Source organism: Stylophora pistillata, chromosome 5, assembly GCF_964205215.1.
Source record: "Stylophora pistillata chromosome 5, jaStyPist1.2, whole genome shotgun sequence".
Taxonomy (NCBI): domain Eukaryota; kingdom Metazoa; phylum Cnidaria; class Anthozoa; order Scleractinia; family Pocilloporidae; genus Stylophora; species Stylophora pistillata.
Window position 1 is genome coordinate 15,827,483 of NC_142523.1, and position 19,166 is coordinate 15,846,648.

At 38.9% G+C, this 19,166-nt stretch overlaps 4 protein-coding genes across 8 annotated transcripts in view; 2 read left to right on the plus strand and 2 right to left on the minus strand.

The window, feature by feature from the left end:
* The window catches only part of LOC111346535 (amine sulfotransferase), a 2,462-nt gene extending 1,501 nt beyond the window's left edge, over positions 1 to 961 (minus strand). Inside the window, exons 1-2 of the mRNA XM_088761692.1 lie at positions 724 to 961; positions 293 to 619 (exon numbers count right to left, since the gene is read on the minus strand). Of these exons, the coding sequence (XP_088617818.1) occupies positions 293 to 619; positions 724 to 955 (559 nt within the window). The 5' untranslated portion in view covers positions 956 to 961. The remainder of the gene's footprint in view (positions 1 to 292; positions 620 to 723) is intronic.
* Positions 962 to 2,177: 1,216 nt separating this feature from the next.
* On the plus strand, positions 2,178 to 3,888 carry LOC111346539 (uncharacterized). The gene is made up of 3 exons (XM_022953822.2): positions 2,178 to 2,284; positions 2,838 to 2,868; positions 3,248 to 3,888. Exon 3 carries the CDS (start codon positions 3,358 to 3,360, stop codon positions 3,886 to 3,888), a length of 531 nt encoding a protein of 176 aa, XP_022809557.2. The 5' UTR covers positions 2,178 to 2,284; positions 2,838 to 2,868; positions 3,248 to 3,357.
* A 161-nt stretch (positions 3,889 to 4,049) lies between these two features.
* Positions 4,050 to 7,971, minus strand: LOC148730516 (uncharacterized). The gene is made up of 4 exons (XM_088761701.1): positions 7,736 to 7,971; positions 6,456 to 6,749; positions 5,228 to 5,559; positions 4,050 to 4,696 (listed from the first exon to the last, which is right to left on the minus strand). The coding sequence occupies exons 1-4, from the start codon at positions 7,890 to 7,892 to the stop codon at positions 4,418 to 4,420; spliced, it is 1,062 nt and encodes a 353-aa protein (XP_088617827.1). The 5' UTR covers positions 7,893 to 7,971; the 3' UTR covers positions 4,050 to 4,417.
* An 878-nt stretch (positions 7,972 to 8,849) lies between these two features.
* Positions 8,850 to 18,810, plus strand: LOC148730517 (carboxypeptidase A2-like). 5 transcript variants are annotated; one of them, XM_088761696.1, is made up of 11 exons: positions 8,855 to 9,182; positions 9,570 to 9,680; positions 10,137 to 10,218; positions 10,812 to 11,021; positions 11,631 to 11,729; positions 11,855 to 11,959; positions 12,721 to 12,831; positions 13,163 to 13,253; positions 15,641 to 15,873; positions 16,415 to 16,502; positions 17,218 to 18,810. In XM_088761696.1, the coding sequence occupies exons 2-11, from the start codon at positions 9,598 to 9,600 to the stop codon at positions 17,460 to 17,462; spliced, it is 1,347 nt and encodes a 448-aa protein (XP_088617822.1). In that variant the 5' UTR covers positions 8,855 to 9,182; positions 9,570 to 9,597; the 3' UTR covers positions 17,463 to 18,810. The 5 variants fall into 5 exon arrangements, with proteins under 5 accessions (XP_088617826.1, XP_088617822.1, XP_088617824.1 ...); XM_088761698.1 differs by having other exon boundaries at positions 8,860 to 9,182; positions 15,641 to 15,843; XM_088761700.1 differs by lacking the exon at positions 16,415 to 16,502 and having other exon boundaries at positions 8,850 to 9,182; positions 15,641 to 15,843; positions 17,218 to 17,386.
* Positions 18,811 to 19,166: the final 356 nt, after the last annotated feature.

The following is a 19,166-nucleotide window of genomic DNA, read 5'->3' on the forward strand; positions in this document are numbered from 1 at the left end:
ATGTCTTGATATGATGTTAGTTTGGAGAATTTGGTAAAGATCAACTTGAAATCCCCTAGTTTTCTTTACTTCTGATCACTTATATGCTTCATATGGTTTTGATATTGTAAGGAGAAATTCTGTCTTGGTCACTCATGGGAGTAAAAGGGTTCAGATACCTCTTCTGTTCAACTTTCACACTGTAACAATAACAATTTTCTTTCAATTATCACTTAATCTCTTTGAACGTTCTGAAATCTCCTCTTTTCAGCTCTTGCAAATCTTAACGATGATACAGATGAAGAACTCTCACCTTTCCCTTCTGCAAATAATCTTGCAAAAAATTCCCATGGACCGTTAAACCCAGCAAGAGAACCATAATCCTTCATAAACTCATAAAATGACACAGCTACGTCTTTTGGATTCCGCGCGACATAAATATATTTGCATCGTGTATCATTGTTTTTTCCTTTAGGAATGACATCATAGGTCAGATGAGAATGGAGAAGCCGTGGACTGGGGAGAGTTGTGACATCAAGTCGGTCACGCTCCAAAAACGAAACCCGATCAAAAATCATTGCGGTACTTTCTGCACCGTCATTATACACCTGCCACAAGATCTCCGAAATCCATGTTGTCCCTCAAATTAAAATACATTGCAAATGATTATTTCATTAACTTACCAAATTATCCATACATAAAAGTAAAACATTTGCGTTTCCAGCTTTCCACGCCGGTCTTCACCTGATTTTGGATAAGTCACAACAAACACATCATCGTGTCTTGTTTGGAAATTGACGATCATCTCGCGCAGAGCCGCTGGATTTTTTGTGAAAAAGTCATGAATTGGAACTCCTTCCAACAAAAATGTCCTTGGTGATGTCCATTCTCCGTCCTTCACTTGGGAAATGGGAAAATTACAGCCAGACATCGTGAGAAATGTGGCGGCTCCGCAGACCGCCCGCATATCATGCATTGTCACGCACTCTGAAATAAAACTACCGCCCCAGTCTTCGCTCCCCCGTATTACACATGGCAAGGGGGGGGGGGGGGGGGGGGGCATTGGAACGGCCCCGTCATCGAGACCGAGTCTCTCATATATTTCACAAAATTTGAAAAGGACAAATTGATTTTCATTTTGCGTTTATGTACTAAATCAAGCTTTCAAGAACGTTTAATCATTTTTATTGTTACGTCTTAAGATTTACCTGGCGTTAAGTTAAAACCTTTTTGTGGATTAGATAGATTTCGAGGGAAATGAAAAAGGAGAGTCATTAATAAAAGCTGGAAAAAACTGAAATAGTGAATATTCAACGATTAATATCCGGAAACATCCCCTCAAGAGATGAGGGGCCATTATTAAGAGGAGAGAATACATCGTTAGGATGTTTGATTATATTGCTTTATAGTCTGAACCACCAATGTAATAAAAGTATGGAAGCTGTAAATCTTTGACTCGATGATTAATTGCCCTCAACGTGAAAAAGCTTTAGGAATAATTTTGATTTAGTTTTCCACTGCCTTACCCGAAGCTTGGGGATCATTTTAGTCAGTTAATCATGCAATTAAGATGCGACCTCAGATCAAAGTTGTAACTCCTCTAAATTCCACCGTTTAAACCGTGGAAACCTTAAATTAGTATCACCAGAACCGAGATTTTTGTCGTGCAAAACAAGATTGAAGCAAGTCCCCACTTACAATAAAATGTCAAAATATGTGATTGCATAAGAAATGATACTTAGACAGAATTAACAAAAAAGAATTGTCGTAATAGTTTCAAACATTTTAAGCCAATATCAGATCTTCTAAAGACAACTCGAAATTTATAACGTCAGTTCAATTAAAGAAAGGATTGATTCAGTACGGCTACAATCTGTAGATTGGATTACACCGAGAAAAAGTTAACTAATCCTCCCATCTAACCTCTGCTTTTGAATAACTTATTCTCAGTAAACCAGCAGTCTATGCGTTAGCTAACTGTTCATCTCATGTTGTTACAATTTCACAGATGTTGCTTGTATTATTTGCCACAATAATTCTGTCCATACCGGCCATGATAATGACTTCACAATCTCCTCAGGGAGTCTACTTTGAAATAAAAGAAAACAGTTTTCTTTCTGCTGATACTCAGTGGGATGCCAAAGCTGACTCTTTACAGACCTGTTCGTTGCTGTGTGCGAGGGAAGCTGGTTGTGAAAGTGCAAATTTCTTGGAAAACCAAAGATCCTGTTTACTCCTTGGAAAAGAACAAACTTATCTGACAGGAAAACTTTCAAAACGAGAGGGATCCTTCTACGTGAGAAAGGTAATTTATCTTTTAAACGTTTTGATTTAAGCAATGAGTTTATGAATACTTCTGTTTAAACACAATACTATAGAATAACCAAAGCGTATGTGTTGCGCTTGCAACCATCGGACTTCCAAGTTCCAATCAAAACGAGACCAAACCAAACGAACTCTGGGCGTGTTGCGTCTAATGGGTGGGACTACTTTTCAGGTCTACTCCAAAAACATGTAAGGCACGATATACCAAAGTTGACTTTTATTCGACGATTTATTGCATCAAAATGAATCGTCGTAAAATGCCGGTTTCGCTTGAGCCAAGGGTTAAGAATCAAGAAACTTTGAGTGTTCGAGGTTGACCAGTCCACGTGAAATCGAACGAAAAACTACTTTAATTAAAAGGGAACGCTAACTCAGATTTTATATGTTACGCGCGTGATGACGCTTAAAGATACGATTAAAAATCAATAAAAACAGAAGTAAACAATGTAACTACGTTCATAACTAAGATTTGGAGATAAAGAGACAATTATTATGTAATCTAGTGTCCTTAACAGAGTCGATTTACTTTACAGAATAAGCTTCCAGGAATCTCCAGTTCATTGGGTAGGTCATTGAAAATATATCTTTGTACGTGACCCAATACAGCTCTTTGATTTTATATCGTTTTAGTTGTCTTTATCTTAAGTAATCGTAATTTCTGAAGAAGAAAAGTCTTCCGAGTGAAGAAGACATCCTCATCTACGAGATGCAACTGAACTTTGGTCTTGAATGAAACGTATTTACTTTTACGCTAACATGTCCACGTTATTATCCTTAAAATGAGCAAATCTCAAAATTTCGCGTATTGCGACCGAAAAAGGGAAGTAATATTGTACTTGCACTCTTTGAAATCTTGCTATTCTTTTTTTTTATCATAATTATGCACTTAATCTCTAGACATGTCATACCATATTTAGGCTTTTCTCAACTGTCATGTCAACAGTTTCCTCGTGCCAGAACCTTCGCAACCAACTTCCCTCTCTTGCCTCTGGTGTTTACTGGATTAATCCAGATGGTGGATCCCAGGACAAGGCGTTCAGGGCTTACTGTGACATGGAAACAGATGGAGGGGGCTGGACTCTAGTGTGGAGCTATAAATTCACTGATTACAATAATTTTTCTTCAGCTACAAATGCGGTCACACCGAGGCCAAACTGGCAGGTGAACTCTGATGCTAACGTGCCTGTCTCGGTAACTCCCCCGTTGGGTGAAACAGACTTTAACGCCATGGATTTCTCAGTATGGAAACAACTCGGCAGACAGGTCCTTATCAAGAGCAACATTAACAACTGGCTGGTTTGTCATCCGGGAACTGGAAGCTTGGTTGACTGGCAGGAAGGGATTGTTAAGTGTAAGGTCGTTAAAAATGTGACTGACACTTGTCAAGACTCACCAGCGCCATCTAGGCTTGTGCCGATTCATAATCTGACCTCTGGACCGATCTTTTCCTCTACCAACATTTATTATTACTTTGATGGTTGCACAGCGATACACTGGCCTACCCATGATCCTTGTGGACAAAACAAACCCAACCATCTGGAGAATGTCGACAATCCACGTGGAAACATTTTCATTCGACCTTGATACGATTTTAAAAAAAAGAGAATTTACAGGTCTTCTGAGCGTCAAAATCGAATCCCAAATGTTCCACAAAGAAAGGTAGAATTTTTTAGGTTCTTCTTTGAATGTATGTGTTCAAATTCCGGGACGTGCAGTTGGCATGAATATAAATATAAATCAGTGAATGTAGTTTAAAAGGTAAATTTATTAAAAGTCATCTAGATCGTTTAGTTTGATTGTTTATCAGTAAAATACCAAATAAAAAATCTCGAGAATGGAGAAAGACGTGAAACATATACCTACTGTTTCAGCATGCAACATTTCCATCTTGATTGTTACATGAAAACTTTAAATCTTCGGAAGTTAAAAAATTTAACAACATTTATAAAAAAAAATTGTAATTGAAATTCTTATGTCTGCAAATAACTCATAAGTATCAAATAGCATCTTTCCATTTAAATCAAAAACAAAAACAAACAAAAAACAGTGAACTACATTCATTGGCAAAATGCAAACCTTTAAAGCATACATTGGATTCTGTCATCCAAATTAACTAATCTTCTAGCGAAAGACTGTTCATTCTACATTCTTTGACGGCAGGGAAAATGGCAACAGGCTCAGTTCCCTCGTAAACCAGCATCTTCTCCAGTTCCACTAATTTCATTGACCTTAGGCCGATTTTTTTATTGGTAAAGTCATTGTTTCCCATGACGGCTATGGACTGAGCCCTCTCTATACCGTTTTCGTTTTTCCAAACGCAACATCCCGCTGTCCACATGGAATTGGGGCGCACAATCGACCCGTTGGAGCTGGGGCCGGGGAAATAATGAATCTGAAAAAAAAAACAAACAAAACAAAACAAAACAAAGCAAAACAAAAATAAGAACAAGTTATGTGGAGGAAGCTTTGTTTTATCAATCTACCACAAACAATATTAAATCTTAAGGGGGGTCACATCGTGGATATTCAGCTTTTAAGTAACTCCACAGCTGGAAACCTTCCTTTGTCGCCACCCCCTCCCCCTCCGTTTCGTTTTTTAAAAAGGAGACTAGTTTTGGTGGAACCGTTTTCTTATCTGAGATGTAGATGTGGTGCTAAGGGCCACAGGGAACTAGAAAACTATTCTTTGAGTGCGCTCACATTGAAGGTGTTCGTTTTGCTTACAACAGTAGCATTTCTCAGGATTTCTTAAACATGTGGTGGAACATTTAAAAGTTGCCATAAAATATGTTCGAACCTCAGTTAGATTAAATTTCATCAAAATCAAACTCCAAATAAGGAGACTTCCTCATTTTTAGATATCAAAGTCACGTCGACAAAACTCTGGGAAAAAAAGAGAGCAAGTCCGATATCCGTACAATACCTTGACCTGGCCCTTGTCCTGGGTTGGTTTTCTTGCACCAACTTTCAATCGGAACTTCGACGAACCAGTCATCAAATACATCACAGCTGATGATCTATTTTTTCCTGGGCATTGCTCCGTGACGTAATGTGCAATTTTGCTCTCAAAGCTTTTCCAGGGGCCGCGGTTGAAGTGGCTGTATTGTGGAACTGCGTTACTGTAAGTAAACGTGGCCGACTCGTGCTGTTTGTCAAATGAATTGATGTGGGCCGGATTAAGGTGACCTTTGTCGAACCCTTCTTTCCCAATGCCGTGGCCGTTGTACATTTTTTCATTGCCTTGATTGGTTAGTTCTAAAATAAAAACGAAACATTAGGTCTGATTGGGCCAAACTAAACATGTACTTCTATCTGACGTTAAGTGCAGATGACGTCATTTATCGTCGATTTCTATTGAAATGGTATTGTCTCGGCGTGAACGAGACAATTTTTTTAGTTAATATATCTTATTAGTTATTGGCCCTCTGACTGCCCGAGTCGTGTAATAAGTTCTTTTATTGCTCTTCAGTTCGGTCTAACACCTCACGTCACAATCATATTTGTAAGCTTCAAGCGGTGCGCATGGTCAGTGACAGAAGAAAATTTGACTATATGACATCATACTTTTAAAACAACGTCTGGACAGAGAACATTTAATTATAATATGGTTTCCTTATGGAACCAGTTGGACGATTGAATGTGCATTGAGAAGTCAGCTCCTGGAACGGTTCTTGCAGTCCAAGTCCTTAAGCTTGTAACAACCACATTTTTGAACATTTAGATTTAAACATAATAAATTTTACATTTAAATTGTAGCTTGCAACAACCAAATTATTAATCTTAAACTCTAACCACCAGATTTTTATGTAATATTGAAATTGTCAATTTGTTTTAAATTGTTTAATTCCGTGATGATGTTATTAATTTTGATTGTAAATGTCACTGAAAAACCTTTGTGGAAATGTGTCAATAAAAGTTCATAGTTTCTAGTTTCATTTAGCGAAAATGGTATGGAATGGGAAGAGACGATGCGTGCGAAACCAACACGCGACGTGGGCGCGTAGGCTGTTTAGTGTATTTTTAATTAATTCCTCCTCGAAAAATTTTGAGAAAAGAGATGATTGGAGGGTATTTCAAATCTGTCCACCAAGTATTTGTATGGGGTTGTAGATAAAAATGTTGTAAAAACATCAATAAATCGTTGAGCTCACCTGGATTTGTCCGCCAGATGTTTGAAACATTCCCTCTTGGAAACTTACCCATGTGACGCGCCTGTTCGTAGTTGACGGTGTACGCAGACAAAATGGCGATGCCTGCTTTGTCGTCAAACAAAGTTGCGAAGAAGTACGAGTCAGGGTTGTCTGGGAGCGACTGGCAAATATAAACTTCCGCGCCAGGATGGTCGATAAGAAGCCCCTGTGGGGGTGACTGGTGCAGGAAGTACTTCAAATAGCACTCAGGGGGAGGGCCTTGGCTTGAAGAGAACACTGAGTTATGTTCTTCGTCTAAACAAGAAAATTTCACTTACGTTGAGCATGATTCTTTGTTTTTCACTTGTGTTTTTCAATTGTGAAATTTATAGTTTTGGCAATAAAATATGCACACATTTCTGTCTTATTTCAGTCTTTTGTTTCCTAGTGTGACGTTTTTCATTTCAGTTTTCGTAAATGGGTTACCTGTGTCATACCCAAAATAAAACTAACCTTATTTTCCAGTGGAATTTACTTTGATACATTTAGCCAGAGTTAATATTAACTCTGATTTACCCGACGCCCACAACGACTATAGATCATTTACATCTCTTTCCATCGTAAAACATTATCAGCAATGTGGTCGGCCTTGGAATGACAAATGATTCTATTATTTCTTCTTCACATTGTATTCAAAGTGAAACACTTTGCTTGACTTATAGCAAGTTGAAATATCCTCCAGATTTGAATATTGAGAAAATTCTATTGAAAAAACCAAAACTTATGCGATGATTTTCTACAATTACGCGATTGTTAACTGAGAGCATTTCTTTCAAAGAATAAGACAGGTCTCGGATCGTTTTTTTGACCAATGTAACCTTTGGATGGGAAACACAATAAGATTTTCTGTTGTCCTCTTTCAGCAAGAAGATAACTCTCAAATACGTCGGGCGACTTCGTTCTTGAAATAAAAAAAATTAAATGACATCGTGCAGACGTTTTCTCAGAGTATACAAACTGATTCACCAGTGATATGGTACATGATCACCGTTGAAGTCACCAAACACAGTATTTTACTTTTATTTTACTGCTGTTTTCTTTGTCTAAATGATCAAGTGATGCCTGAAGTGTGTCCGTGTGGCGTGGCTATGTGTGTCGTGTGTACGCTCACATGTGCGTGTAATCGCTCCCTTCCTTCATAGTCAATACAGAGCCTCTCCAACAAGTCCTCACAACAACTCCTCACAGAGCCTCTTTGGGAATTCTGTAAGTTTCAACAAATAAATTAACCATCTACTTACGGTACCATCTCTTTAACAATCCGCTGTAACTTTCTTCCGAAGAAGACAAAGAGGTGGGTGGTAGACACCATGTCTTCTGGGTCAGGATCAACAAAGCCAATAGGACCTGAACGGAAGGAGAAGCCATCAAACTGTTCTTGTGGTAACTGTACATCATGGACGAAGCGGCTCCGGAAATTTGTGATTTTTCTTTTCGTGTGTGTGTGTGGGTGTGCTGACAGCTTTAAGCCTGGGTCGAAGATATAACTTTTGGTTTCGACCAATTTCGAAATATCTAAAAAGAGGAGCAGTTGGGGGCTTGGGGCAAATTTCAGTCGAAATGAGAGATTCATGCCAAGGTTGTCTGAAACAGTATTTCCGTGAGCGTGGTACCTCCTAAGCTTAAGGATTAATGGACAACTCGTGTAGGTAAATAACTACACGTTTAACACCACAAAGCGAATGCACATTTAGTGTATTTTTCCAGATGGACGTCTATTCAGATGTAAAGATTTGTAAATTAAGTATGCGTGATTCGACTGAAAATAAAGAATTACAGTAATGCAAGTATCTAAGTTCAAAATATAACAACTGTTACAACAAGAACAACGACGAAAAATTAAATGAAGCAGAAACGGACTTACAATTTGTGGTGTAACCAGGTCCGGCAGTAAAAGTCTTTAATAAAAGAAGCACGGCGCTGACGAAAGCTATGAAACGACTGACTTAATTGAAATAAACTAGCAATGTAAAGTATCTAACGAAAACAACGCGCGTACTGGTGAAAATAAATAGCTACCGGCGTTATGTAATTCATCCATAACCTCAAACAGAACACAGCAGGAAGAGAGACAATATAAAATTATTTCGCAGCTGCTTGACAATAAATAGAAATGAAAATTCTAGCTACTACAACCCGATTAATTTCCAAATATCCATGGAAGCTTAAACGGGACAGGAAGGGGGGAGAGCAATAAGAGGGTGGTCTGTGTGGTAGAATCGTTACTTGTTACGGAGGGTTAGGGGGCCTGATCGTGATAAATTTATATGCTTTGTCTATAGTAGGGTCGTTAAGGTATTAAACGAAATTAAAAAAAACCTTGGAATCGAGAGCCTGACATGGACGGTGGAAGGAGGGACGAAGGGGAGGTACCGGAGATGGAGCAGGAGTGCAGGGCTACTGAGACCTGAGCCCACGAGCAAGGCTGCATCGTAACCTGGGAAACGATTTGTTTTAAAAACGATGTATCACCTGAAGTTAAACCAGTTGTTTAAAGAATATTTCATTACCTATATGTTGGCTTCAAAGGTTTATGACCAGCCAGTTATAGAAATATCTGGAAATAGGAGAAACTTCTCGCAACTTAAAAATTGAAGCCTTCGATGATGACCTTCATCTGACACTAAAAAGGGCTGTAAGCAAAATTTGTTGAATATTATCAGAGTTAAAACCTGCTTGGATTTTGAGGTGAGTTCGTAAACAACAGGAGGTATATAGTATGAAAAGGTTAGCATTCTTAGAGAAGCTAGAGTCATATCTGAGCGTGAAGTAAGAATATTTCGATATTAAGATAAATCGTGATATGATCGATCAACTCGCGAAAACAAATTTTAATGGAAGAAGGGATCGAAAGAGATGATACATACTTCTTAATTTTATCATATTCAAAATAAAGAAAACTGGCGTGTGACGAATACCAGAAAATCAAATAAATGATAAAAGGCTAAAATAATTGATTGCTGAAACAGAATTAGGTCGTCTAAATAAATCGGAATAAAAAATCAAACACATCCAAATACTGCTCGTTTGCCTAAATAATGTCTTTTAATAACTACACATTGAACCGTATTTTAGCTAACTAAAGTTCAAGTCGGAAGGAAATATGAGAATCCTTGATGAAGCTCTGAAGTTATTTTTCCTTTGGACTCTAACAACAAGAACGGCAAGCGAAATTCTGTACTGGGGGTAAGTACCAATTGAACTTGAAGTACGGGCGCAATGCTTCTTATTATTATGTGGCAAACTAGTCCAAGAGTAAATCTGAGCGTTCTGATTGGTTCTTACTTGATCCGTATTTTACCACAAAAACCGTCTAGACGGGCACGGTCATAAGCCGTGCATGTAATTTTCCTCGCGAAAGCGAAATTCCCGAAATTAAAAGTAAAAAAAAAATTGTCAGTGTCATATATATTAACTTATTTCTAAACTCACTTGCTCGAACCGCACCGGGGAATATTGACCCTCAGTCGTTTCTATGGGTACCTTGCTGCGCTCGATCCGTACTACCAAAAACCTCGGCCCAATTCATCAGCTCGGCCCTTGCGCGCGCTTAGTCAGAAGTTACTTTATATATTTTTTTTCCTTTTCACCTCCCGATCATGTCTTCTAAGACTCTTTTCTCTAATAATTGTTTTGCTCCAGGCATAAAGTTGTTACTGCTCTCCCATCAACTGTTACTGAAGTTAATATTTTATTGCGACTCCAAGGACAAGAACATTTATTGGTAAGGTTTAATCAATGCTTTGCGTTTGGCTTCAAATGCCGATACATTGGCAGGGACCGGTCATTATTTGTCACCTGTAGAGACGGGGGGGGGGCTGATTTGTCGCCTGGGAGGACTAGAGGATTTTGGTTGTGGCAACTAATTAGCATTCAGTTTATATAAGTCTTCCCCTTATACCCTGTTGACGACGATTGATCCCCCCTCCGCTGCCCTCAAAAACTATACGATTCCCCCCCTCCCCCCACAAATCCCCTCTCCAGGCGATGGGTAATGCCTGATCCCTAACTTTGTAAAATGATCTTGTGTAGTTTAGAAAAATTATTACTTCAGGCCAAGAGCTCTATTCGCTGCATAGAGCAGGGCACACTGTAAAGCCAATTTAGGTGAAGATGTAGGCAAACGTTCTTATGGGGCAGTTATGATCCTCATTTTTGCACGTTACAACTCGCGACAACCATTCAAAGTCTGTTTGACTTTCCTTTTGAAGATTCTACGAGTAGCTTTCTTCTTAATTGTCAGTTACACATTTTATAAGATGGAAATGTAGTGATAATTTTTATTAACTCGAATCTCCGATGCGATTTACGTACTAGGTAGACTTTTGGCGACCTCCATCGCACCCTGGTGAGGCAGTTGACATGCAGGTCTCCCCCGAAGACTTTATAAAGCTTACAAGATTATTGACTAAAAATAAGATTTCTTACAAAGTGCAGATACTCGACCTCCAGGCCGTTATAAACAGACAGAACGATGTAAACTATAAAAGATCATCTTGGCATAATACGTACCACTCGTTTGATGAGGTATATATCCTGTGTATTTCTCAATTATGATTTAATCGCAGGGGGTTATGTCAAGATCCGAAAAACTTCAAAGCAGAGTGTTAGGGACGTAATTTTATTAGATAAACTGTTGTGTTTCATAGGGACCTACAGCCCTGAGAAAAGCCGTAACGGTAACTGCGCACGTGTAAAATTACGGTAATTTTTTTACGTGCGTTTGACTCGCAAAATCAGCTAATTGCCTTTCGCTCACTTTTGTCAGGTTGATAAATGACAAATTTTCCTGTCAATAAAGGCCTATAGCGTTTCTTATGAAAGCAAAATAATAGATTGTTTCTTGTAGATATGATTTTTTTTCTTTTCGTGTTTTAATTGATATCTCACTCATTCACTGTGCTTACTCGTGATATTAAGTGGAACACTCTGAAAGAAATTCCATATCGACGAGCGCCATTTATTATTCTTTATGTTAAAAAGGTTCAGAACGTACTGTCCCGACAATCAGACCCTCGAATGCTTTTCAACAAGGGTCAAGCGAAATACTGAAAAGTCATATGACCTCTATACTCTACTTGAACACGCAACTCTTTTGAAAATGTCACTATTGTTGTTATTCTCCTGGTCATAAAGATTGTATCATGGATAAAAGCTGTCAATCAAAGCTCAAATATTGTGCGCATGCACTGTCTGGGAAAATCGCATGAGAACAGGGACCAGTATGTACTTCAGGTAAGTCTGGTTTTTCAGGCATCAACAGATGAAGTAGTTTTTCAGAAGATTTTAATACATCGACATTTTAACGGATAAATCAAAATTAAATCAAATTAATATTATCAATATTTTCTATACTCGAGATTCAAGAAAATCATCAAGTAATCAAGCCGCTGGTGTTTATAAACTGTGGAACGCATGCTCGAGAGTGGATTTCTCCAGCCTCCTGCATTTACATCATCCATCAGGTAGGAATAACTATTTTCTTATATTCACAGAAATAAAGCCAGGCAACTCAAAAATTTTCCATCATTCGATCATCGTCGTGGAAACCGACTTAAAAAGCAATTACATACATACATACATAGGTTAATTGACCACTCTCCATAGGGGCTTTTCAGGGCCAATGCTATGCAACACCCACCCATCTCACCCAGGGGAGGACATCCACCACACAGTAGCCTCGCGCGTGGGAAATTAACGTCTCCTACCCTTAACCCTGCAGGAGACAGGGCCTGCGGTTTATTCGTCCCTATCCGAGAAGACTAGAATATCTATCCATTTCTTGATAGAAAGGTAGCAAATTCTCCTCACTTATTTAAGGCGCGGGGTTGAAAAATTCAAGCATAACCAGAAAATTAAGGCTGTAAGTACTATAATGTCTTTCGTATCAAAATTAACCCTTTCACTCCCAGAACCGATCAACATGTAACGTCTCCTGATAATATCCATACATTATCCAGCAAACAGGTAATGAGAATAATCAAACTTTATCGGGTAGAAGTTGTTATTCTGATCTAACACCAAAATCTTGCCCCTAATTTACAAGGAGAAGTGCAGTAGCTAGAGGAGAGAAGTTATGCTGCTAAGGCAGATTTGAAACGTCAGAAATGGTAACAAAAATCGCACTTGGTATCTTCAACTCAAAATTCAAAAGTGTCACACGCGCTCATACGCCCCGTCACGCAAGATTGGTAAAGTTAGCATTCAAAGAAAGGCTTCTTTTCAGATTGTCTCCCTGCACGGAAAGGACCCTTCCGTGATAGCCTTGCTGAATAAAGTAGACCTTGCCATTGTGCCCGTATTTAATCCTGATGGCTACGTTTACACCTGGACTAAAGTAAGAACTTACTTCCTTGTTTAATTTTACGTTAACAAGCATTTGCTTGGCTCGACTATCTTTTCCTTTGGTAGGAGATCAAACCGTAAGGCTAGCCGTGAACTACAGTGATTTTGCAGTCAGGTTACTGGCACACAACGCTCCTGTCTTTGTAAAATTTTAAAGGAAAGTCGGGCATTGATGAGGTTATGTTAGTGAAAGCTTGATGAATTATGATAATTATAATCATTTTTGACAAGTATGGGGCTTCGCTGTGTGCGCTGCGCACGCTGCGAGCTCCGCTATAAAATCACACCGGCTAACAAGTCTTTCACCATACCTAACATTACAGGATCGTTTATGGCGAAAAAACAGAAGTCCCAAGCATGGATCCTCGTGTCTGGGTACCGATTTAAACAGGAACTGGCAATTTGGTTGGGGAGGTATCAGGATGAGTTTCATTTCTTCAATTGCAACAGAGAATACATAATTGGATACGGTAGATCTTCGAGGGCCAATTTTTTGAATTTTTTCGTTTTTTCGTGTCAAACTATGCATTACTATTTTAACGGTAGTTTCTAAGAATATTTTTTGTAAAATATTGAAACACACCCGAGTTATTTTCAAAAGCCCATTTTCGAACTGAATTCTTCAGCTCGCCAATTTTACTAAAAATACTCCCGAATTGTTTTTTTGCGGCAAAGCATCCTGGTCCTTGAGTTTCATTCGCGTAAACATCTTCTAATTTTGGTTACACATGGAAATCTTTGCTATTTGCTTGCGTTTAAAACTTGATCGTGAATGGAGAAAGATAAAAAGGGAGGAGTCCTTAATAGAGTAAAAAAGAAGCTGGCTGCCAGCAAAAAGGAGTAAAGAAATTCGACGCGGAATGGTTAAAGAATCTCACCGAAAAGGTTAACGACTCGTGCCTTAGGCAATCGTTATTGCTCGTACTCGATCAACAGCTATGAACAAGGTTTGCTGCAGCGTGCTTAAAATAATTGAAATCGAAATTGCCGGCCAACAGAATTGAACTAAAGGCTCCACAGGACATCGTTATGTTTCTTCCAGCGGTCGGCATTTCGAGTCTTTCAGAGTGCTGACAAAACTTGACATATGGTTACCCATAGGTGAATTTTTATCAACATTTTGGAAGAAAAAAAAACTACCTCGTTTTTGCGCTAATGTGCCTTCTTTGAACGAATAAACAGAGCATGTATACTTAACAGATTGCCTTAAAATTCGGACCGAGGACTCCCAAAACACCAACCTAGAAAATTGTGATGGGGTCTTCCGTTTTTCAAAATGGATCTCCCACAATGGGCTCCAAGGTAATGCTTATCGGTAAACTTTGATAAGCAAACTTGAGAGGTAAGTTGCAATGCAAGCCATAAGAATATCGAAAATTTTCTACACAGTTTTGAAGACCAACCCCTCAGGATTGAAATTGCGTAGAAGTTTTATTTATGCGGTTGGATTTGATAACTGATTAACTCGTTAAAAAAGGCTCGCTAATTTTAGATCGTCGCTCCTCATTCAGTTTACGGTTAGATCAAACTAAAAAAGTATAATTTTTGCCGAATAGCGCATTTCGTAATCTTTCCATTGCTATTATGAACATAATATGCAACGTCTGATTGGTCAGTTCAGTTTCCAAGCGGATGCTTTATCAGGTAATAAATATAAAGCCAGCATGTAACTAACTACGTCATAAAAGCAATTAGACGCATTTTTTCCTGACTCTATAACGTGATAAAGACAGTTGGGATGTTAGGAGAACACTCGAAAAGCTCAGTATTTATCGTGATCACGTGATAATGACAGTTGGGATGTTAGGAGAACACTCGGAAAGCTCAGTATATATCGTGATCACGTGATAAAGACAGTTGGGATGTTAGGAGAACACTCGGAAAGCTCAGTTTATATCGTGATCACGTGATAATGACAGTTGGGATGTTAGGAGAACACTCGGAAAGCTCAGTATATATCGTGATCACGTGATAAAGACAGTTGGGATGTTAGGAGAACACTCGGAAAGCTCAGTTTATATCGTGATCACGTGATAAAGACAGTTGGGATGTTAGGAGAACACTCGGAAAGCTCAGTATATATCGTGATCACGTGATAAAGACAGTTGGGATGTTAGGAGAACACTCGGAAAGCTCAGTATATATCGTGATCACGTGATAAAGACAGTTGGGATGTTAGGAGAACACTCGGAAAGCTCAGTATATATCGTGATCACGTGATAAAGACAGTTGGGATGTTAGGAGAACACTCGGAAAGCTCAGTATATATCGTGATCACAAGCCATACAAGCTCTTCTCGTGTTCTCTCAACATCCCAAATGGCTTTATCACGCTATACACCCCGAAAAAAATGTGTTTTATTGCTAACATAGTTTATGGTTGTAATATGTCAAAAAGCACGTTGAAATTTTTTTTGCGAAAGACCCCCGCAAAGGTCTACCGTAGCCTTTAAGGATTTTTTTATCAAGGTCAGTCTTTAAGTAACTGCACACCCACCCCTCCCTAACCCAACATTATTCCTAACTTGTTATCAGTTGACTGGTGTTAAGCTAAGGGAGGGGTGGGTGCGCAGTTGCTAAGATACTGTACTAACATAGATCCGGTGATTTATATACATATCACAACCAAGAAACATCTTTATATACTTCCATTTTCTTTAAAAGTTGAATTTTCTCCCTGCCCTGAGCTTAACTTCGACTTAGGTGTTTTCGTTGCCAAGCTAGTAATAGGATCAAACGTAGCGCAGGGACAATAAAGGATTTTTGGATAGATTTTGATGTGCAATCTACCTTCTCCTCCAGGTCACGGGGCGTCTGAAAACCCTTGTTCAAATATCTACCGGGGTTCATCAGCCATGTCTGAGAAAGAGGTTCAGAACTTAGATCGCTTTTTGAAGTCTCAACAGAGAAGGCTTGCGGGATTCCTTGATGTTCACAATTACAGTCAGATGTGGATGATTCCGTGGGGATTTACGCAGGAAAATATCAAAGATTACGATGAACTTGTGAGTTGCGGCAATCCCTCTGCCAACCCAGTAGGTGATTACTCTGAAAATGGGCTCCACCCTCTTTCCTCACATTTGTCTCTCACCATGCGACCTCATTAGCGTTATTAATTTGGGAAAAGAATTCATTGGGTGGGAGGGGGGGAGGAGGGGGTACTTTCTAACTGATTGGGATGTGTAACTGGATAGGGTCGCATTTTCACGACTGGATTGATTATAATTGAGTTGCATTTACAAAAGAGTTACTAATATGAGATCGCACATTTTTCGGTATTTTGGGGTCAAGAATATTCTGGTGAGTACGAATTAGGGAATGGGAAGATTCACGTTAAAAAGCGACTAAGTTGGGATCGCGAAAATCACATATCCCCAAAAGTGACTAACATGGGGTTTATAATTGGCCACAGAATAGACCACTATAGGTTAGGGGTTCTGAGAGACCAATAAGCACATACCCAGAAAAACTGACCCAAATAACCCCGCGGAACTCAGTAAGTTCAGTCCCATACATACTTTAGCTCACAAAAGCATTGCGAACCTATTTTGTAATGTGTTTTGATTTGACTTGCAGATGCGTGTTGGTAAAGCGGCGGTGGATGTTATAAAGTCTATGGAATTTAAAACAAGTTATGATTTGGGTCCTTCGTCCAGACTGTTATGTAAGTTTAGCCCATAGAGTAGCTACAACCGCTTCTCTGAAATGTGTGATATCAAGTTATTATAATCTCTTGGTGTTATAGTATCATAGAATTTAAAAGCAATACATTGTGGCGCTATACATTGAAAGTAACTTGACTTAGTCGAAACTATAACAAAATTATCGAGCGCGATTGGTTATCACCAGCCGGATTTGAGCACTGATAGGACAGTGTACGTGTACGTGTCATGCTTGTAATCGTTATAAGACAATTGACACGTCATGCCTGTGTAAGTGGACAGTAAGCGTCGTGTGCGCCTCCCTGTGCATTGTCGCACATTTCGCCGAGTTCACTGTTGTTTTGATGAAAATCTATAACCGATGTCTAGTTTCTTTCTCAATTTTGTAATAGTTTTGATTTATTGATAAAAGGACTTCGCGTCGACTAATTTGGTTTTGTTATCATACTCGCGATTAACGAATAAGAGTCAAGCTTCGCGGTGGTCCAATTTTTACTCTCCTGATTACAGACCGAATTGGACTCCACTTAGTCCGATTACCATTTTTAATAGTGATAATAACAAGATTTGGATTGTAAAAAGGCTGTTGAAAAGAAGCAATTCTATACTCCCCACTGACACAGCACCAAAGTTTCTTTACAAAATTTCCCCTTTTATCATAACGTAGTCAGCGTTCTGTGACAAGTATTTTTTTCATCCTGTTTTTCTTTCTCTCAGATATCCATTCTGGGAGCTTAACCGATTATGTCTACGGAGGCTTAAAAGTGAAATACACATTTTCAGTTGAACTACGCGATCAAGGAAAGTTTGGATTTGTCCTGCCAGCATCACAAATAGAACCTACTGCTAAGGAAGTGTTCGAGGGATTAAAGGCTATGGTCAGGGAAATACGTTTAGAGTCAGACGAAGAGGAATATTTCATCGGCAACGTTACACGTCGTGGGGTGAATAATTGTATTTGAACTGAATGGAGTGTATTTTGGTCTCCAATCATACGCATGGTTTCAAAGTTGAACGAGAACACAGTGACAATCCGATTTGAAGTCACAAGTGTGTTTTTAGACCAAAATTGTGCGGCAGAAAGTTCAATTGCCACTTCATGACATCCATTTTGGAATCGCAGAATTTAAGCGTCCCATTGCATTGATCCTTTCTTTGGAAAAAAAAGTAAGTTTTTTGGAACGAAAGTTGCAAAATTTACCATCACATATGGCTTCTTTGTCTCTCATTATCCTGCAATTTTGTTGGTTTCTTTAAACAAGCCTCGAAATATGAATTGTGTGTTAAGTTTTAGTGTTTCTTTCTCTTCGCCTGGGAAAAAGATGAGTATTAGAGCAAAGAATAGTACGAATCGTGAATGAATTACATGACTGAAAACCAATCAGATTACAGGGATCACCAATGATTTCAAAATGTAACCAAGGAAGTAAGTACCACCCCTCCGTATTCCTCTGAGACTTAGGACGGCTAATGTTCGCCCTGTTTTATTAACCGATGGCGTCCTGATACGCCATTTTTCTCAGAGACTGATCGGAAAACGCATCCCTATAAGCTCGAGTGTTATGGGAAAATTTAGTGATTTTTCCGTGTGGTTGTTCAGGCATATTTATTAGTTGTTTTCGGTATTTTAGCGTTCTAAATTCATGCGAGTTTCTTTCATTGTGATGTTAAAAAAAAAGCCATAGACGGTTTTTGGAAATAGATTTTGCATTATTACTTTGTCTTCATTGTACAGCCGGCTGCCTGTCGGTGCTTTTCTTGTTCAATTCTAGTGAAATTTTTTGGTAAATAAAAGTGTCAATGGTCTTTCTAGCAAAATTAGTTCTCATGGTAGTTGGAAGCTGAGTTTATACTCGTAACTTCAATTTCCTTTCATACGGTTAAACTTAACACCAACCTTGCTTAGATAAGCGAAAACTTTTAATTGTATTTTTTATTTTATTTTGTAAGCTGCTCTATTGTAATTTCCATGGGCATATTTTCGATATCAAAGCTGTGAATTCTCAGCTAAGTTTCTTATTTTTAATGGCCTAAAGTTTATTGAGCCTGCTCTTTCATGTTCGGCATATGAATATTTCAATGTAAATCATTTAGCTTCAAAGAGACGTTTTCCGTTCTTTCGTAATTCTTATTTAAATATTGTCAATTTGAAGAACAAATAGAACCTTACACCAGTTCGGAGTCAATACTTAAGTAAGCACTTCGTAAAGGTTTTCCGATTTATTTACATCCCCGATTACAAACTTGAGCGCGCTTAAGTTCATGTCAGTTGTTGGCCTGATCTAAAATAAAGCCTATTGTGGAACCAAATCGCTGTCTCATCCTTGACGTCCGTACAAGCTCGCTCGAAGCAGATCTCCGTATACCAGGAAATTTGATTTACTCACTTTCACCAGAGTGTGGTGAGGGTCGCACAACAGAGCGAAGCTCCTTATTAAGTGCGCCCTATATCCCACCCATCCCACCCCAGGGGAGGACATCCATCACACAGTAATCTCGTGTGTGGGAAATTAACGTCTCCTACCCCAACCCTGCAGGAGACGGGACCTCCATTTATTCGTCCCTATCCGAGAAGACTAGAATATCTAACCATTTCTTGATGTTATAGAAAGGTAGCAAATTCTTCTCAATTATTTTTAAGACCCTGAGTGTTGGTCCGGCCGGGG

Excerpts from the sequence above, each read along its gene's own strand:
- LOC111346539 (XM_022953822.2), top strand. The coding sequence starts at position 3,358 with ATGGAAACAGATGGAGGGGGCTGGACTCTAGTGTGGAGCTATAAATTC.
- LOC148730516 (XM_088761701.1), bottom strand. The coding sequence starts at position 7,892 with ATGATGTACAGTTACCACAAGAACAGTTTGATGGCTTCTCCTTCCGTT. Across the intron at positions 5,560-6,455 it reads CATCTGGCGGACAAATCCAG|AACTAACCAATCAAGGCAAT; the intron begins GTGAGCTCAACG and ends TTTTTATTTTAG. Across the intron at positions 4,697-5,227 it reads AGGACAAGGGCCAGGTCAAG|ATTCATTATTTCCCCGGCCC; the intron begins GTATTGTACGGA and ends TTTTTTTTTCAG.
- LOC148730517 (XM_088761696.1), top strand. The coding sequence starts at position 9,598 with ATGAGAATCCTTGATGAAGCTCTGAAGTTATTTTTCCTTTGGACTCTA. Across the intron at positions 9,681-10,136 it reads AGCGAAATTCTGTACTGGGG|GCATAAAGTTGTTACTGCTC; the intron begins GTAAGTACCAAT and ends GTTTTGCTCCAG. Across the intron at positions 16,503-17,217 it reads TCCTTCGTCCAGACTGTTAT|ATATCCATTCTGGGAGCTTA; the intron begins GTAAGTTTAGCC and ends TCTTTCTCTCAG.